Here is a 20,134-nt window from a genome sequence, read left to right as displayed (position 1 = left end):
GAAGGGAAACAGGATTCAGATTATTGCTGCAGGGATGTTGAAGTCAGGAGACAAAGGCAGCCCTTGAAAAATTGGGTTTCTCCTATTCACTAAATGACTTAATTCAAAGTAAAGACAAATAAATATTCTTTTGCAGTAGGCAGGACTGAAGTATTTCTTATGGACTCTCTTTTTAGTGGAGTAAGCCAAAGGTAGCTTTGATCAGACCTTGCTGCCTGGCCTGGCCAATACTGGGTTCTAAAAGCACAGCTAACCGAGTGCTGAATGCACATAGCAAGTAGAGGATCACCATGAGAAAATCCCCAAATTCGAGATTTTACTATAATAGTGGAGAATCACTTATTGTTAGGCTGGAGACTTTTCTGTTGTGTTTCTGCATCAGGAAGTGTTTCTTGTAAGACATTAACTTACATAGCTGCAGCATGCTGTATGGACAACAGTGTAACAATATGAATGCATACAAGTGAGTTCTCCATCACACATCATTGCTTTACAGTCTCTGTTTTTTGGCAAGAGCATTTTTGGGTTATAATATATGACCTTTTCCAAGCATATCATATAGATTTATGCAAATTCTTAGACTGCAAGTTATCATTCATTTCCCCTCCAATTTTCTCTAAGCAGAGGAGCCACCTGAATTTATATTTGCTAGATGCCTGAAAGAATACTTTTCTAATGTCTCTCCTGCATTTGGAACAGAGCTGCAGCTCGTGACATTTTTGGCTCAGCCTAACTCATGAAGATGAGCTGACTCAGGGAAGGCACATGGCTTTTCTCTTCACGCTGTGGTTGGCTGAACACAGCCCTGTGAGTGAGGGGTCAGTGCTCCTGAGAGTTTTCACATTGTTTCTCAGGGGGAAAATTGGCATTATTTAAAGCTTCTTGATTTTGTGGAGAATGAGGAGGAGGGAAACATTCAATTTTTTCCAACCCATTGTATGTCTGGCAAAGCAAATTTATGGAGAATGGTTAGAAAATCTTTCAAAAGATTTGCTTTGAATTATATTATATTATCCAGCTTTACAATGAGGAAAAGTCTGGGTACCAAAAGCGTAATTGCCACATCAGAGCTGCAGTGTAGTCTCCAAGAGGAGCCATTAAGCTCCCAATGTTTTTCTAATGCCATCTCCCTCATTACAAGTGATAGAGGTGATGGGGAGCCTGAGATCAGGCACTCTGGAAAGTAGAAGGTAGCCTCCAGTTAATGTAGAAAGAAAGATGGAAATTGACAACAGATGCTGGGAAATTTCCCTGTGTCTCCAGGCTCTTAGAAAAGGTCTAAGAAAGATAATCTTTACACTCCATCCATCAATTAGGAGAGCCAAGGAAGGTAAATGGAGAAAAAAAGAGAAGATACTACTGTGGCTGAAATAAATGGAAGGTGGAGGCATTGTGGGCAAGAGAACAACATTGTCTGAAGTGCACAATGTCTCAGGCTGTGTTTAGGGCACAGGTCAGGCTTTCCAGTAAGGAAGGAGAAAGAAAGACAACACTTAAGAGGAATATTTGGAAGCTGAAAGTGTTTTAAGTGAGGTTTTCCTTGGGAAGCAAAGCACATAGTTGTTTCAAGTAATGCAAGTGAACGTAAGGAATTAGGTGAACCACAGTTCTCTTTCCTTGTCTCCAACCAGTGGGAACATCTTCTCTTTTGGTTCACAGAGTTTTATTTTTTAAGAGGAAATGTATTTCCCTTGGGTCATACCAGACTCCCTTTGGTAACTACCGAGCTTATGTCGCATCCTGTTTCTACGTACCCACTGAAGTCAGATGCTGCTTTTTAGTTTCAAATGGAATGAGTTTGTTGCAATGACAAATTCGATTGCTGATTTTATGTTGGACTTTTTAACAAATGCTTTACAATATCAGATGATCATTCTTTGATGAATTCAGGCAGAACAAAATGGCTCTCAGTTCCATTTTTAAACTTGGCCAGCAAGCTAACATTCTATTTTCCAACATGGATGCTTATGAGAGTGCTAGAGATAAGGCTGAATCAAAATATTACAGACAGTTTATGGACATCCTCTTCTTTAGATATTTGCACTGCTAGCATTTTTGAGAAATAAAAAAGTGAGGAGTCCTTTCCCCTGCTATAAGACAAAGAACATTAGCAGAGATTCTGCTCTGAGTCTTCTCTACCATTATCCATTAACCTCGTCAGTGCTGCAGAGACAGCTTTGAGAATCTTGGGGAACAGTGATGTGTGTCCATGTGGTTTTATTTTATTTCAGCATTAATGAAGTTCTGACTCTGATGTTAAATTATTAAGGTCAACACATCTTTTTCTATCAGTTAATATCAACTGTAGGAAAAGATTGGTTGGTTTCATGCATTCTGTTCATTTTGTGGACTGCATCATGATGTCTCTCTTATTTGGACTCTCTTTCTATTGTATTAGGGACACTGTGTTCACTAACCATTGAGAAGGTCATGCCTGAAGATGGGGGAGAATACAAATGCATAGCAGAGAATGCAGCAGGAAAAGCAGAATGTGTTTGCAAAGTGCTTGTGGAAGGTAAGTTGTTTCCTGGATACAGAAAAATCCTCTTTAATTTCATCCTTCCCTCCCTTTCTTTCCCAGTACCAGCCTTTATGAACCACATACACAAAAAGTATCTCTGCCCACTTCTTCTCTCAGCTTTTCAGTCTATACAGAAATTGGGTGAGTTCCATAAAGGAGCGTGAGCAGAGACAATACAGACCCAAGGACTCTCTTTGCTTTGTGGAATAATCTATATTCTCCTACTGCTCTCTGTATTTCACAAGGATTGTAGAGCTGGACTTGATTGTGAGCTATATGCATTCTTTAAAAACATAAGAATTCAGAGTGGAAGCCTGGCTACTATTCTGTCTCAACTCTACTACTTCTGGCTTCTCACTTCTTTCCAGTCCTTTGTTTTTTCCAGTGAAAGGGAGGAAATATAAATTAATTAGCAGCTCAATCACTTGTGCATGCCAAGTTTAGAAGATGGATAATTTGCTAACAGGGGAATGCCACTGGATAGTCCATGTCCATGACTGGCAGAGGGGAAGGATAGCAGGTTTTTTTTAAATTAGAATTGTGATCTAAAACAACAACTCAGATTGCTCCTTTCTACTCAGTGTGCTGTCAGCTTCCCAGATGATGATGTTTAGATTCCAGAAATAATGTTTAATTTCATTATATCTATTTTGTTCCCATGGACTCAAATTATGTCTGAGGAATATTTGACTTCAATAATCAAAATAGTTATGGGACAAATCTGTAAAATCTTAAGTGTCTGGATTCAAACCTAGCACAGCCTTCTCTTAATTGTTTGGTAGGAGATTCTGTCTTTCTCCATTAACTTTTTAGAGAACACAGTTTTCACGCTCTGGTACCTAGATGACTCAAATGGGTGCTTCCATAAAGTTTATGCTACCTTTTCTGCAGAAACAAAATTTTGAACAGCCATCTCCTGTACAAATAATTTGAAAGGTGAATATTTGAAAGCTATAAGCTGATAGAGCTATTGCTGCAGTCAGAATTCTGAATTGGGATCTTTCTTCTGAAAAGAAATGTTGAGATCAAGCAGTCTAACAAGTGATGCTCATTAGAATTTGTTACCTGAAATGCACTGTGTGGGATAACCGTCATGAAAACATTTGCATCTTCTACTCATGTGTCTATATCGTATGGGAACATACAGGGGAAATGCTGATTTTCAAAGCGTGCTAGTCTATAGAGTTCACATAGATAATGGAATAGAAGAATGATATGAAAGAGATTCTTTAGGGTGAAATAATGCTTCAAAGATGCCTTGGATTCCCTGTTTCCCTGCCATGTCTAAAGCAATTTTATGCAAATTGTGCTTAGTTCTGTTGAGTCAAAATGCGCCCACTAGCTTTGATGGTGCCTCTTTTTTTAGCTGTTCTCTCAGGCTCTCAGTGCAATTGCTCCCATCCAGGGATTCTCCCTGTCTGCTCCCTCTTTATTTAGGAATGTGACATTCTTCAGCAAGTTTGTGCAGAAAAGCTTGCTTGAAAAAAATAAAGGCCAGTGATTTCCTCTAACCCTGCAGAAATATAAAAACAGACAGCTCTTTCATTATTGTTTTTTTAAATAGAATTTGTATTTTATTATTTGTTTTCATTGTAGATGCCTCATCCACAAAAGCCGCAAAGGTTGCTGAGAAAAAGACCAAGAAGCCTAAGACCACACTTCCCCCTGTGCTGTCAACAGAAAGCAGTAAGTGACAGAGATTTTAATTATTTCCTTCTTACTGGAAACAAACGAGTGCTTTGGGATTCCACAGTCATACCCTTCTGTTTGCAGGCGTAGTATTAGGAGTTTGTTCTGCTCCTTTACCCTCTGCACATAAGGCTTATGAACTGTGTTTCTGTCTTGTGGGGATTAGAAGTAAGAGGTAAAACCATGAGTTCAGATCCAGCCCACTCAGTTCTCAGTTTTTTATAATGATGCAATAAACTTATGACACAGATTTCTTTTTGGCTGCCTACCAAAGAGCAGAGAAATTCTCAAGTGGTTTGCCTGCAGTCATGTTGCATCCAGTGTAGACAGTATATTGTCTTACCATCGTAGGTAGGGTATCTTTGCTGAATCATCTTGTAACATGATATTTTTTTGAATAAGAAATTTCTACTACTGCTTTTGATATGAGTGCTCATAGTATGGAAATGTCTATCTCAGATGGCAGTGTGAGTTCCTAAAAAAGACATAAAGACAGAATTCTAATGGAAAATGAAATACTTAATCCTGCTGTGTTCTCCTCTCAAAATAAAAGAAAAACAAAACTTTATAATGTGATTTTCCATCATGGAGCATTTTCTGCTTTATTTAGTAGCAGTCAGGATTCAGTGCAGTTTTGTATTTGTTGATGATCACAGGTAATAACTGTGCTTCTGGAATTGTTGTCTTACATATAGCTGTGCCCTGGGTTAAGCTGTTTCTTAGTTGCTTGCTGAGCTTTACAACTTTTCCCTTCTACATGTCATTTAGGAGTGTGTGAAGGATCACACCAACATGCTCCAAACATGCTCCACCTCTGTACCTGAGCTTGAAATGCTGTAAATTATAGGAATTAAGCACAGCCTTTTTTTTTTTTTTTTTTCTTAGATGTGAAAGAAAGGAATTTTAAAGCCATTCAAAGCTCCACAGGATAGTGTTTTGAATAGTGTTTTGTATGCACATACATTTCACAGAATCTCAGAAAGGTTGAAGTTGGAAGAGACCTCTGGGTCCATCTGGTCCAACTTCTGCACAAGCAGGGACACCCAGAGCAGAGTGCCCAGCGCCCTGCCTAGGGGGCTTTGGAAGCTCTCCAAGGAGGAGACTTCACAACATCTCTGGGCAACCTGTGTCAGTGCTCCATCATATGCACTGCACAGAAGTGCTTCCTGATGGTCAGAGGGAACTTGTTTTCCAATTTGTGCCCCATGCCTCTTGTCCAGCCCCTGTGCACCACTGATAAGAGCCTGGCTTCATCTTCTTTGCACCTTCCTGTCAGCTACTTATAGACACTGATACAATCTCAATCAGCCACTCCCCGCAGTTTCTTCTCATCCTTCCAGCAATGTTATCAATTGCAGCTTCCCTGGGAGAAAGTGTGAGTAGGAATTAAATCTAAATACGTGGATAATGCCCTGATCCACATCCTAGTAGAATCACTGCTTGTCTTGCTGTGGGTGGAAATTGGATAGGAGGAGTAAAACAGAAGTTTGTAATTCTGGATTTAGTAATAAATGGGAAGTCAATGGGAACATTGAAATAATGGTGACTGTTGTTCTTAAGAATTCCCTTTTTTTCAAAATGCCTTTAAAGCATCTTTCCTGTTGCACTGAAAACATTGAGAAAACCAGAGAGAATGTTGGCCTTTGCAAGAGTTTTTGGAAAACTTAAAAATAAAAAATAAAAAAGATGCATATTTACTTCTAAAAGGATTTGGTTGCAGAGATTCCATGAGTATTTTCTAACATCTCATCCTCAGTCTCTGGAAGACTGCCTGAAATGAGCAAAATATACAAAACTGATCCAGTATACTTCATATTTTCAATATGAACTGAAATCCCTTTCAGATATAGAGAAGTTCCTTATCTGAAAGAGAGTGGGCATAACAATTCAGTTATTTGTACATCTTTGCCCGTTCTTTCCAAAAGAAATCACAATCTAATAAGCAGATAAATTTTTACTAAGTGCTCTTCTAGTCTTTGTTGCCACATCAACTCATCACCAGTCCTAATGGCAAGTAAAATGGAAGGAATTACATGGAAGAAATAGCAAGGAAAGATATCCTAGCACTGCCACTGAATAAAATCTGTATTTGGACTAACTGTTTCAGTTCTAAACCTCCCACCTGTTTCTTTGAATAGATTTTGGAGAAATAAAGACATTACATAGCAGAGATTAAATAGACTGAGAATGTTTAGTTTTAAACTATATTACTGAAAAGGAATATGGTAAAATGTGTAAAATGATGAACAGCACTGATCTCCTGTGCCAAGCATGGAAAAGAGCAAGAAATGCCATTTCTGGTTGAATTCAGAAATGACATGCCATTAAATTCAGGGTCCACTTCACAAATCTGTAAATGGTTTGCTTTATGTATTCTTCCTGGATTTATAAGATTGAATTCTATGTAGTCACAGCAGTATATACTGTATGGGTATAGAAGCTGTACACTCTATGACATCTTCAGAAATCCTTCTCAGGAAAAATATTCCACATTGTCTATTTTGTATAAGAAAATAAAAGTCAAATTTCATATGGTGAGCATCTGTGTCAACATTTCCTCCTTTTGGATATCTTATAAGAGATTCCAAGATTTTTGCCCTGGTAGGAACCTTCAGGAAATCTTATGGATATTAATTAACTTTTAGTTCCTGACAGTGAAGGTCAAAATGCTTCTCTTTCTGAAAGAGAATGAATGTTATTGGCTTATTCATCTGTAGACATTTTCTCACTGTGAAAATTGTTGCTGCTTCATTGACTGTACTATAATAGGAAGAAACTGCATCCCAGGAATTGCTACCAAGAAAAGAACTGATTTTGATGCTTCAAAAAATAACCATCCCAAGTCTAAGCATTGGATCAAAGTGTTTGGAAAGAAATGCCCGCTATTTTTTGAAGATCTAATTCACAGCACTACTCTCCGTAAATAGTAAGAGGTGGCAAATGCCACTTGTCGTAATCAGTAATATGAAAACCTAACAGGAAATCCTGGATTCCAGAGTAACACACTTGTTAAACCTGCCATTCTCATACTCAAAGCACATGCATTGAAGGGTGTTCCCAGCACACATTTTATTGCACAAGCATAAATTTTTCTGATCAGTCAAAAATAAAGTTACATCAGAGAAGTAACACTTCCAAGTGAAGGGGCCCTAGATGGATTATTTAGCAGTATTTGGGATCTTGCTGATATCTATCTTTTATATAAGCCACTGCATAAAATCTGTCTGCTGCTTTCATGTCAAACAATTTTGGTGAAGTAATAACGCACATTTTTGGTTTAGTAGTAATGCATTCTCCTGCTGAGAGTTGTTAATAAAATGTCGTCAGTGACACTGTCCAGATTGAATCCTCTGGAAGGACTGCTTTGTTATCTACCAGATCTGATTCCCAGCACCATCAGCACTTGAATTCAGGTCGAAAAATGGCATTTCTGGAAAAGAGCATCATAAATATAAATATGCTGGACAGGACTCCTTGTCATATTACATATTCATTGCTGTGGAGTTGGGGATGGGGTAGGTTCTAAGCTTTTTAATCACCGTGGAAAAATTGTGTGTCATTGGCCCAAGTGATTAGCACACAGTTCTGTTATCTGCTTTTCAATAAACAATCTTGTCAGAGGATCCAAATCTGCAAACACTATCGTAAGAAAATGGCACATTAAATATTTAAGCTTGATGAATTTTTGGTTGATTTCTGTTCTTTCAATATAATATGAAAAATGGCACTGAGGAATATAAGGTGTTTTAAAATTTTACTATCATGTCAGATTGTTTTCTCCTTAGTATAAAACTTGCCTACTTCTAAGAGAAGAACTTTGTTGCTAAGGAAGCAACTAATCAGGTCAGAGAAATTCTCTTAATTGCAGAAATGAGACTCAACTGTGGAGCACATGTGTTCTGGCAACTGTGCTACTGCTGCCCTCTTTGGTCCCTAGAACCTTCTGAGATGCATTTAGTGTTCAATGAGGCTATTCAAACCAGTTCCCTCAGCCTGTTCCTTTATCATAAGGTCCATGGTACTCCTGACTGCTGCAAGAACCAAGTTCTCTGCACAGTGAATACAAAGTATCTAGATCTCTATTTAGTGTGTTGGAGCAATATGAATTTCACTGCCAGAGAAGTCTCTAGCTGAACTTTTTCAAGGAAAAATCAATCTCTTTTTCTATGAGAGGTGGTGAATGCATTTCTCAGGATTAGGATCTGAGGGTGACTAACTGTGGCACAAGTCTTCACAACAAAGCTATGTGAAACAACAGTGCAGTGGTGACTGTGAAGTTTGGTTGCCTTCGTAGGTGAAAAGAAAATTCAGCAACTGTACTTACGAAGACTGCAATTGGAGAAACACTAATTTGTTGTTCTCCATGAAGCCCAGTCCAGTACTGCTGGCCCAGTATGCATTTTGATTCTCTGCCAGGTTACTTTATAGCTCACACCACTCTGACATCTTCTGAGTTAATATTGGCACAGAACAGTATTTTCCATGTGTTTTTCATACAATCTATCCTACATAGCTGTATGTTGACCAAAGAAGACAAAAATGTTTATTGATTATCTTATGATTGTTTTATGCAGAGAAAAATGAGATAGTTTTTGCAACATGGTTTTGAACTGAGGAGGTGCCACATACCATAAATTCTCAGTTATGTCACTGATGACAAATTGCAGATCTGTGGCATGTTGTAAAATATTCACCAAAGTTTCTTTTCTAAAAGAGGGGCCTACATCCACTGACTTAATTAAGGTACAAAGGCACAGAATGTCTAACTTGTCTCACTAAAATAATTCAGAGCTCCTGAATGTCCAAACGCCCTTACAATCTTTTTCTTTCCTAGCAGGCTGGATAGCAGGCTAGTGACCAAGTCTAGGCTGCTGATTGTACACAACTCTGCACAGCCTTTTAGCATCTACTGCTAGATGTCCTTAACCAATATGAGAAATACCAAAAATGGAATCTATATTCAAGCAGCTAACATTCTCTTGCTCCCAGTTTCAGTGGAACTCACACATCTTTGATAGTAAGCACCATTTGATGTTGGACTTCTTCTGCACTTTAACTGCAGAAACTGCTCAAGCACTTTGCTGACAAACTGTGATGGAATTGTTTCTTCCTCTAGCTGAGCTGTTTTAAATATTAAGTAACTTTGAGGGTACTATTCTGCATTGCTGAAGCTTTGGGTGTGCTAGCTCTCTCTTGCCTGAAATGCAAGAGTGAAAATTTCTTGGATTATTTTTTTCTCATGGAGAAGGCTAGATTCTTTTTTCAGTTAGAGGACACTGTGTGTTTTAGAAACTAAATTTGGGATGTTGCAACAAAATGTTGGTTGTTTCTAATGAGAAAAATAAAAGCCATTAAAAACTGCTGAAACTTGCAAACTGAAAAAAAAGTGACTTGTATGGCATTTAGTTCTTTAATTTCCTCATGTCATCAAATTTAATTTCATTTAAGAGTTCCTCTCTATTTCATTGCATTTAGGTATTCAATGTTTATTTGGAAACAGAACTAGGAATTTGCTTCTTGAGAAGCAATCAAGTGGAATTAAGCTTTCAAACCACGAAATTTTTAGGCTACTGGTCCTGGTACATTGTCACTGTTGATTTTCTCTGTAGCAATTAGTACAGGTTCATGAATGCATTAATAAGTGTGTTTTGTTTTAGTGCAGTTTTAGCCATCATCTTTCTCTTATCTCAGCTTACCTGTTCTCTGTAATACCTGTAATAAGTTTTTGTACCAACGAGGAAGTCTGTGAGGGAAGCAAGGACAGAATGGAATAAGTCACTGCCTTAACTGTGAGGATTTTACTCTTCTGTACTTCTAGGTCTCAGTCGCTTCATGCCTTCTAGCACCAGAAATGGTTAGAGGAGACAAAAACTGTTTCCTTTGTGTCGTACTCTGATGTCTGGTCAGGAAGAGGTTACACCGTCTTTCTCCTTATGTTTAACAGAGTTAGGTGTTTTCTGTGCTTATTTACTAGCAGAAATCCATCAGTACAGTAGATGTGCACATAACTTCAGACTTGTTCCTAAAGGAAAACAGAAATTATGGACTGGTTGGAAATGCTATCTTGAGTACTGCTGTTTTTTCAGACTGTAACAGAGTTCTACTTCTGCTTTATGAAAGCAAGTTGTACAGAGAGCCATTTCAGGGGAGGGCTATGCTTATTTTTAGTAAAATTCCAAAAAAGGAAAACAGAAAAGAAAGAGGCTTCCGAACATATCTGCTCTCATGAATTCAACATCAGGGCAAAGAACTTCACAACCAAATGTCCCACAGCTATCGGCCTGTATGGAATCTTTCCCTTTTTTAGTGTATGTGCCCCCAGACACAAGCTCTCTAAGAGGCAAACCTGGCTATAAAGTTATGTAAATACCAGCCTTGTGATGTTTACATTAAGTCGTTTCTAGAAGGCAGATTCGTTTAAGGAGGGAATATTATGTCCTTTTTTTTTTTTTTCCAGGCTGGTTTTCAGCTTCAGCCTGTTTCAATGTAAATATCAAAAGAGAGAAAAGGTCTTTTTTGCTGAAAAAGCAGCAGAAGCAGACTTACACTAACATTTCCAAGAGGCTCAAATATTTTAATGAAAACAATCATTTGACCTCGTCAACTTTGATTAATCTTATTAGATTTTTTCATGTCTCCAGCAGCTTTTGAAACAAAAGCTGCTTTCAAAAAGATGCATGAGATGAGCCGCGATTCTTAAGGATGGTTTAAAAACAGTAGAGTGTGCATCATCTGCCAAAAAAATCAGCTTCAAGGATGCAGAGACGTATCTTTCTGCTCATTCCCTGCCACACTGCCCCTGCCTTGCATTTCTGCTCGGCGCTATTTGTGTGTGCAAAACAGGATATTCAGCCAGACCTTCCAGCAACCCTTTGCAGTCTGCATGGTTTGATGAAATCCAGTGACAGTCTGTATATCTTCAGTTAAGCGAATGTTATGTCCTCACGGGTAAAAACTGAAAATTAAAAAAAGTCTTGTATTTTCATGTAAAAAGCAGTGCCTTAATTGATTGGTGGGTGAGGGACTGGGAGTGGCTGATGATAGACTGGGGAAAGTTAGAGAAGTATCTGAGTATATAGACAGTCATTCTGTGTATGTATTGTGCGAAGGACAGTGTCAGCCAAGTGAAAAAAATTCTTGAGATATCAAGAGTTAGAGTGAAACATAAGAATTTGGAGAATGAAATCACCCCACCAGAACTTGCCTGACACTTGCAACAACCAAGTGAATATCATACTAGATTAAGGAAAATGATTTTTCTCCTATTTGTCTGCAGTGACATTTCTGAAAAATAGCTGTTGTATCTATAACCCAAGATGGCATTTACTTCCACCTCATCACTGGTGTTCTTCGTTTATATCAGGCTTAATGGATTGTGGAAGTAATCAAATTCATGCCATTACTTTAACTACTATTAGAACTCCTTATAACTCTTATAACCCAGCAGCTATTTCTCCCTAAGTTTAGAGAAGAGGAGAGAATCTGATATCAAATGCAGCACCAAAAAATTATGTATTATTAAATTATATCACTGAGTTATTTTGCATAAGATTGTGCATCCAATGCATAACTAATGGTATATTTTCACTAATGGTGATGTTTAACAGCAGACAACAGGCCAGATTCTGCAGCCCTTCCAAGTGGCATCTGATCACAGAAGTAGTTTCATCTACATAACTGTGACTACAGTTTGAAATAAATGAGTTTCAGCTCCAGGCGTGAAAATGCAATGACAAAGAGGAGAGCTGTTTCAAAAATACCACTTTTTGCTTTTGTTCATAGAAGTTGGATAGGAAAGCTGGAAACATTTTTGCTGTTACTAGAGTAGCAAGGGGATATCTCAGTCCGTTGATGACCCAACAAGTCATGAGTCCCTTTAATTAACAGTAGAGCTCTTTGAATGCCTCTGTTTAAAAAGAGTTAAACCCACATGGTAGACATGGTCCTGTTATGACAGGAAAAAATCTACAAAAGTCTTAATCAAAACCTTTAATTAGTGCTGTTGAGCTGTCACTGATGAAAGGCCTCCTTGAGTGTAGTTAACAAAATACACAAGTTAGAGATGTAGTCAATGAAATACGTAAAGCGGGGGCTGTCAAGGTCACCAGGCGTAACCAGGCGTAATCTGTGTGGGCCCCTTGCGTGGTCAGCGAATACGTGAAAGGGGGGCTGTAACAGTCATCAGCCTCTGCGGGGGCTCCTTGACTCATAAGAAAACCATGATGAGACATGGCAAGACAAGACACGCCACACGTCTATTGGGCACAGATAACCGTAACACGGGTGATTGGTAGCACTGTGAAATAAGGGACAACTATAAGAAGAGTGTGTTGCTTGCAATAAGTGCCATTTGCCGCTCACCACATTGGTGTCATAAAAGCGTGTGATTTGGCCGGGGCTGTCTGAGCACTTCACAACGGGACATTATTCAGAGGTTGCCGAAGCAAAGGCAACACTTGAGGGAGATCCAATTCTTTTTTGATTCAGCCATAAGCGCTGCAAGAATATCCTACCTCTTCATTATTGTATCTCATCTTCTTTGAGTAAAAACAATACAGATAGAGCACATAGAAGCTAAGTATATGTATACTAAGAGAGAAAATAGCTATGCAATAGAATAGATTCAAAGAAGAAAGTGAAAACAACTTCACTGTACAATGAAATATTCTGCAGAATGAACTGAACAAACACTGGTGTTGACCGGTAAACCATTATTTTTTTATGAAAGCATTTGGTTGTTTAATAACCTATAGTAAATCAGTTGTGACTTTAAAAATTAAATCAATATTCACACAACTGCCCATGGCTCGATCTGTAACATTAGATTCCCACAGTGAATTCACATCTCATGGCTCCTTATTCTCAGGGTCTCAGGTGACACATTGCCAGAGTATCATGCACAGCTAGTAGCGAAGGAGGTTGAAGTAAAAATCTCTGTTGGTTTGGTGGGAGGGTTGTGAGGTTTTGTTTGTTTGTGGGGGGTTTGTTTGTTTGTTTGTTTTGCTGCTCAGTGTCTTCTGAATTCAAAATATCTTTAACAATGAACCAAGTCAAACCTTTTGAGAGTGTTATGGCTGTCACTATGCACATATAGAGATGCTGCCAGATATTCAAAAGCACAAGGCCGATACTGCATCTACTGCAGAAAATAACATCTTAGTAGCCAGACTGGTTCAATCAAGCTGCCCACCTGAGCACAAGAAAAGAAGAAATATCCTCTCAGAGCAGAGACACCTAATCTAAGCGTCTGGCAGTCTCTTAGTGGGTAAAAAGAGAGTGCTTTACAAGGAATTATTTCCTCCATTTCTGGAATTCAGTGGTTTGAAGGCATTCCATTCCGTTACATTTAATGGCCAGCACTAGATGTAACTCTTATGAATTTGTCCTTTTGAACCTCTTTATGTTTCTATCGTGCAAAACATTACTTGTCTGTGAACGTAACATGCATGCCACATTTAAAACCACTTCTGTCTCCTTTTTATCTGCTCCCTCATAATTCAAGTAGCCTCTAAATACTTTCTTTTTTTCTGAGAAATGGTAAATAGTCTTTTTTTACCTTTTTTTCTTCTCAGTTGTTTTTTTACTTACCATTCACAATTTTCTAGAACATTGTCTTCCCAATATGTAATACAGAGGTGTCAGATGTTGGGGCACATGACTCTTTCATTGTGAATATTAGCGAAAGTTGTCCCTACCTGAGGAAGAAGATGTGGCAGAGGAGCTGATATGAGTCTTTACTGCCAGTGCATGTTTCTTTGCTAGCTCACACGGAGCATAAGAAGTAGCATGTGGTATTCACTGTATAACTTTAACTGAGTTTGTTCAGCATTGATGATGCTAGAAATTTTAGCAGAAATTCAGTATGAAGTGGATCTTGGACTGGTGTCTTCACCCCTGTTAATCTGCTATGAGAAATGGAGTGTGGTGGAGAATGGGTGGAGAATGCGTAGCAGATGACTTTACTCTTTTAAAAAGTTCTAGTTTCAACTGTGGATATTCTGAAGATCATTCAGAATAATTAGTGGTTTTTTTCTAAGTATTTTAATTTTATTAGTTTAATATGCTACAAGAACATAAAAGGTTTCCAAGTACAAAGCATCACTATGAATAGAAGCTTTAGTTATTCTACTTCCTTCCAAAACTCAAAACTTTTAATTAACTTTTTTTTTTTTTTTTTTTAAATATAATTAGGTGAAGCAACAGTGAAGAAGAAACCAGCTCCAAAGACTCCTCCAAAAGCAGGTAATCATTTGCATGCATCTTCCTGTAGGAATTAATAATAAACCATTACAGTTTTAAAGATCGGTCAATGCACTTCTAAGTACAGCTGTTTACCTGCAGAATTTCTTGTGCTTATGTGATTAAATGGTGGGTATTATGTTCTGTGAGGAGAAAAACGGAAACCCAAGCCTGTTTTACAAGCTTGTTCACAAGATTACATTTGGCCAAAATTTAAATCACGATACAAAAATAACTGCTACTATTGAATAAACTACAGCAAAATTCTATAGCTTGTCAGCACTGTAACTCCAACCCTTCTGAATATCCACAACACAGCTTAGCCTTCAGTTAGAGGGTTTTTCTATGTATCACAGGATGCCAAATCTGCATAAGCACACACCCCTGAGAAGCTGAAAAATCAAAGATGATTTCCTTCTGTGCCTGTGTAATAGATGTCCCACATGAAGCTCACCTGGCCACTGAACACAGATGGTCAAAGGCAGCTACCAAGTTTTAGATTTTCTGAGTGCTGTTACTATGAAGCAAGTTTGCAGACACTGCCAGCATATGCAACTGAGATGAGGCTGGAAGGGACCCTTTTTCAAAACTGCAAAGTGAAGGAGAATCCTACAGCATATTTAGTGCACTGTTTGTTTGGAACTGGTGAACAGTTTTAGCAGCTTTGGCCTTTGTATTTCTGTATGTTGGTCTTGTATGAGCAAAATTCTGATGTGTACATTGCTATTGCTTTTCTTCAGTGGAATAAATAATGTTTACAATGTTGTTTCATTGCAAACAACAGGTGTGTGCCAATCCATGTTTCAGATGTGGCTCTGAAACTGTTGAGCTGAGAGAGAAATGTGTTTTGAATTTTAAGAACAATAGAAAGTATAGTAACATGAAGGGATTGGTGGTGATTTTTTTGTTTTGTTTTTATCAGCTACTCCCCCTCAGATTACTCAGTTCCCGGAAGACAGAAAAGTCCGTGCTGGTGAATCAGTGGAATTGTTTGCCAAAGTGGTAGGAACAGCACCCATAACTTGCACCTGGATGAAATTCCGTAAGCAGGTAACTTGTTTTCTGGTCTCTTTAACAAATAGGCCTAAAGCAATGACAGACGGCAAAAGGTGGTGTAAAAATCTTGAATAAAATATCTTAAAACACAAATGTCACCACGTGAGGCAAATCAGCAGTTGTACTTCCCTCATTCCCTGGGCTTAAAGTTCTTTCTGCTTGAATTACTTTTTCTTGAATTACATTGCATGTGTCCATAAAGGCAGCTTATGAAAAGAAAAGAGTTTCTTTAATGAGTAATTAAAACACTTGAAACCAAACAATGCAGTATGCAAGTGCTGTTAAGATAGAGCAAATATAAATGTATATTGTAGCTGCTGTTGTGTTTATTTTATTCTGAACTTACTATGCACTCTATAGAACATAAACAAAAACAGCTCCTCCTACAAGGAAGTTTAGTCTATAAATTCAGATGGGTCAGCATTACATTGAAAGAGTTCAAAACAGGCTGCTAGTCCAAAAGGTCCATCTTTGCTAACCTCAAATAACCTCTTACTTCAGGATAAAGAATACAGTGTAGGTTTTTGGTTTTTTTTTTTTCCTGAATTCCTGAATTTCCTTCAAATTCTTTAGTGTAGAGATTGAAAATTAAAAAAGATTTACTTGTTTCTGCAGTGATAGCCCTCAAGTGGTATATAATTCCTTATTTTGCTGAGCTCTGTCTTGGCACTGCAGTGTGCCCCTCATGGCTGAGTTTCTGATATATTCACAATTCTGTGTTCATCACCAAGTATAACTATCTTATTTGCATAGATTTTGAGTTCATTTTTATGTTAAAAATCTAAGTGACCAGCATTTCATCATACCTGTAGCAGCTTCATAGTCTGTGATTTTTTTCATTTCTAAAATGATGTTCAAAATAATCGTCTTTATACCTTATATATGCATCTTATATATGCTTAATTATTTTCTATGAGACAATCTAAAGATTTGTAAAATTGTATATTACAATGAGATTTTTTTTTCAGGAATGTCAGGATGAAAAGGGATTGATATAGAAAAGAAAAAGCATCATAAACAGTGCAGGAGGATAAGTGAGGGCAGCAGTATTTCACTTTTTTAATTAAATTGGGAACCAACTACTATGTATTTTGCTGCATAATTATTTTAATTTCTTTTTCACATATATTTCATCACATGTTGGTTTTTTTCTCCTGGATTTCTTCCTGTTCTATAAATGCAGATGATTTTGACTCTGTTCCATTTCCATTTGTAAGAGTGAAAATCACTGCTGTGTTCTTACAGTCTTCCTGGGGACTATCTGTAATTGTTTGAGCAAAGCCAGTGAGTGGTTAATTCTGATTTCAGCCCTTCCACTGTGTAGTGCAGTAAGCAGAAGGGATTCATCCCCTCGTGCTTCTTCTTCACATTCCCTCCGGTTCAAAAATGCCACAGTGGCCTCCTACAGGTATAATCTGGATGAATATATTGGCTGAAACAAAGGAAATGTCACCTTGTGATGACCCATATAATTGTATGTGACAGCAATCTAGTGGAGTGATGCTGGAGCCACACTCAGCTAAAACGGAGACAGCTTCTGAAAGCCACTTCTATTAGTAAAGTATTAAAATGAGTTGTTTTACCCCGCCAGTTGTTGGAGATTCTTAACCTAGCCAGTGTATTTTTTTATTTCTCTTACTCATTAACTAATTCTAATGAAGCAAAACATTACAAAACAGTGTAGAATCAGAAGATCATGGGGAAGAGAAAAACCTTCAGAGTAATTTGAACTGTAATCCTACATAATCCCATTTAATTATTTTCTATTCCGATTACTGTAGGAACCATTTTCTCAGGATACTTCTGGGCATACAGCAATGTGCATGTTTCATCTCGGCTGAGGAGAAAGCAGAACAAGTCCTGCTTTTAGCCTTGTAATTTCTGATTCTCTGAATATATGTGACAAGATATGCCAAACTAAATAGCCTTCATTTTTATTGAAATTCTGAGAATAGTTGGAAGAGTCTCTTATCTAAGAAGGAAGTGGTGGGAGAAGGGCATTGACATTATGTTGTCTGCTTCATAAGAACACAGGGTACAGCTTCTATAATTGCAGTGCAGCATTATGAGTTTTAAAATAATCTTTCATGTCTCCAGTTAATACTGATTAAAATCTAAGTCTCCTTGGCCATTTATGCTATGATAGCTTTGTTTCAATTAAAATCTGGTTCTTAATATGCCTGTGGTATTTAGCTGAGATTTCAAGTTTTGCCTCTCCAGAAAATAAATATGCCTTATGATGGCTAATCTGCAGTTTATATTTCTCTCTGTACAGCTCTACCATTATATCTCCATTTCAGGCAACAATATCTTCAACTGTTCAAAACCATGAGACTTACCATGATTTATGTTGAAGTACAGAACAAGGCTCATTGAGATGAGAGGGTAAAAGTCACAGCTACGGATGATTTACACATTTGGGATGGCAAATGAGTTAGAACGATGAGAGCTAAACCCTTGTGCCACTGTGATCTCTATGAGATATGTGAGACCAAAGTTTTTCTGCGTGCTAATTACACAGTGTGCATTTTAAACCTGTAGAAGAGATGGTAGAAACCAAAGCCCCTGCTCTTTAGTGGAGTCCCACAGGCACCAATGCTCCTTATTTCTGTTGTAGGAATGGAGCTATTGTAACATTCCACTGCATTTCTAGATGACTTGAGTCCACTACATTCTTTACCAGCTGAACATACTCACTGCTTGGATAGAGTTATCTCCAGATGACCATCATTATCCTATCCTTGTGTTTTATGTACTTTGAGCTCTTACAAGTATGAAGATAAATAAATTCCTCCATAAGATCTTTTTTTTTCTTTTTGAACTTGGCAGATTCAAGAAAATGAATATATCAAAATTGAGAATGCTGAAAACAGCAGCAAGCTAACAATATCATCGACAAAGCAGGAACACTGCGGATGTTACACGCTAGTTGTAGAAAACAAACTTGGCAGCAGACAAGCACAAGTCAACCTTACTGTCGTTGGTGAGTCTGTAATAATGATATAGAGTTATTCTAGACATTGCTCTGTATTTGTTTAATAGTGTATATGATGATATGCAAAAAAATAAATAAATAAAACCATCAGATAAGTTAAGAAGAAAGAAGCAAAAAACCAATTCTTTAAAAAAACATCAGATGTTTGCCAGGCTGCAAATTTTAGAAGTGCTGGTTTAGGAAGGGCTGAGATGGCTTCTCTTAAACTGGCAACTTGAAAACATCCGGTTGCTTGGAGGAGGGAGGTCTTGTCCTTGTAATTGCAATTCCTACCTTTGTTTTACAGAAGCAAAAAGTGATGGGTAGAAACAGTCTGTTTTGAATATAAAGCCCTTCATATTCGGATGTCTGTATCACACATATATTCTTAAATATGCATGTAAGCTATGAGAGTGAGAGCATTTTAAAGTTTCAAAAAGCCATATCAGATGACAGCTTCAGAGCATCAAGTTTGTTGTAGCAGACTGTGGACAGACAGAGATAATTTTAGACTGGCAGACAGTTTCAGTGTGTTTGGAGATTTAACTGCTGCCCTGGTGAGTATCAGAGAAATCTAGGCTGTGATACAGAGTTTTGCAAGGGGCAATTGACCCATCTTGACATGGATATGCAGCAAATGGTTCCCATGCAAATCTAAGAAATTTCTACAAGCAGAGATTGAGATCTGGTTAAAACATCAGTCTGCTTCCTTCTGTTCATAGGCTCTGTTCTTTGTGGCCTGCAGAGGTGTCTTGACATAAGGACCCCTTCCTTGGCAAGGGAAGAGCCCAGGCATTTGGACAAATTCTAATTCAAATAGCAATTCTTCATCCTACCACATAGTCATTACTGCATTGGCTCTGCTGTCTTAACAGACTGTGGGCTAGTGAGTAAGTAAGCAATGTGTGCATAATGCCAAAGGTAAAAATCTGACTCCAGTGAAATCCATGGCAAAATACCACTAATCCAAGTTGGACTGGAAATTTATTCCAGCAATCCAGTGAAATGGGCAATGTGCAAAGTTTAATTAGTAGAATCACACTTCCAGTTACAACAACCACTATGTAAGAGAGAATATCTTCAATTGCACACTATTGAGTATATTTTCGACACAGGCCACCTGATTATTTAGTTTCTTTTGCCCAATCTCCGGCACTGGGTGCAGTTAAAAATAACAATAAATGAGTATAAATATCACATAGGTGCCAGCAACATGCCATAGAACATAAGTAAGCATTTTCGCTTGATATATACATAAATCATATCAGTCCTTCCAATAGTAGCTTGTACATGTCAGAAGTATAGCTAGGTTAAAAATAAACGCCATGAAGGATTGGTCCTCAAATAACCATCGTATATATTATTCTGGCTACGGCTTTTGTGATCTAAGCCCCAGCACAACTGACTAGCAGCCAGAGGTATGGCAGGAGATCATTTGCTCTTCACATTTTCCTTTTTATTACTCCTTCCTGGGCAGCTGCTACAGGCTGCTAAATGTAGGTTATTGGGCAAGATGGATTTTTTTCTAGCTGAATTGGTGCAACAGTTCCTATGATCTTGTCATTAAGTGAGCCTTGCCTCATCATTATATAAGTCACTGTTTTATATCCGTTGAAGTTAATTGGTTTGAAAGTCTTTGAATTCTATAACCTTAT

At 37.9% G+C, this 20,134-nt stretch overlaps 1 protein-coding gene across 3 annotated transcripts in view; it reads left to right on the top strand.

The window, feature by feature from the left end:
• The window catches only part of MYLK (myosin light chain kinase), a 192,019-nt gene that overhangs the window by 133,555 nt on the left and 38,330 nt on the right, over positions 1–20,134 (top strand). For all 3 annotated transcript variants that reach the window (XM_042827127.1, XM_042827126.1, XM_042827128.1), the window contains 5 exons: positions 2,399–2,515; positions 4,118–4,207; positions 14,402–14,452; positions 15,372–15,499; positions 18,335–18,488. In XM_042827127.1, coding sequence (XP_042683061.1) covers positions 2,399–2,515; positions 4,118–4,207; positions 14,402–14,452; positions 15,372–15,499; positions 18,335–18,488 — 540 coding nt within the window. The remainder of the gene's footprint in view (positions 1–2,398; positions 2,516–4,117; positions 4,208–14,401; positions 14,453–15,371; positions 15,500–18,334; positions 18,489–20,134) is intronic.

This window comes from Centrocercus urophasianus, unplaced genomic scaffold (genome assembly GCF_019232065.1).
Source record: "Centrocercus urophasianus isolate 14NV4802_14NV808 unplaced genomic scaffold, USGS_Curo_1.0 seq_28, whole genome shotgun sequence".
In the NCBI taxonomy this organism is placed as follows: domain Eukaryota; kingdom Metazoa; phylum Chordata; class Aves; order Galliformes; family Phasianidae; genus Centrocercus; species Centrocercus urophasianus.
Note: the sequence above shows the minus strand (reverse complement) of the source record. Positions and strands in the feature narration are given on the sequence as shown.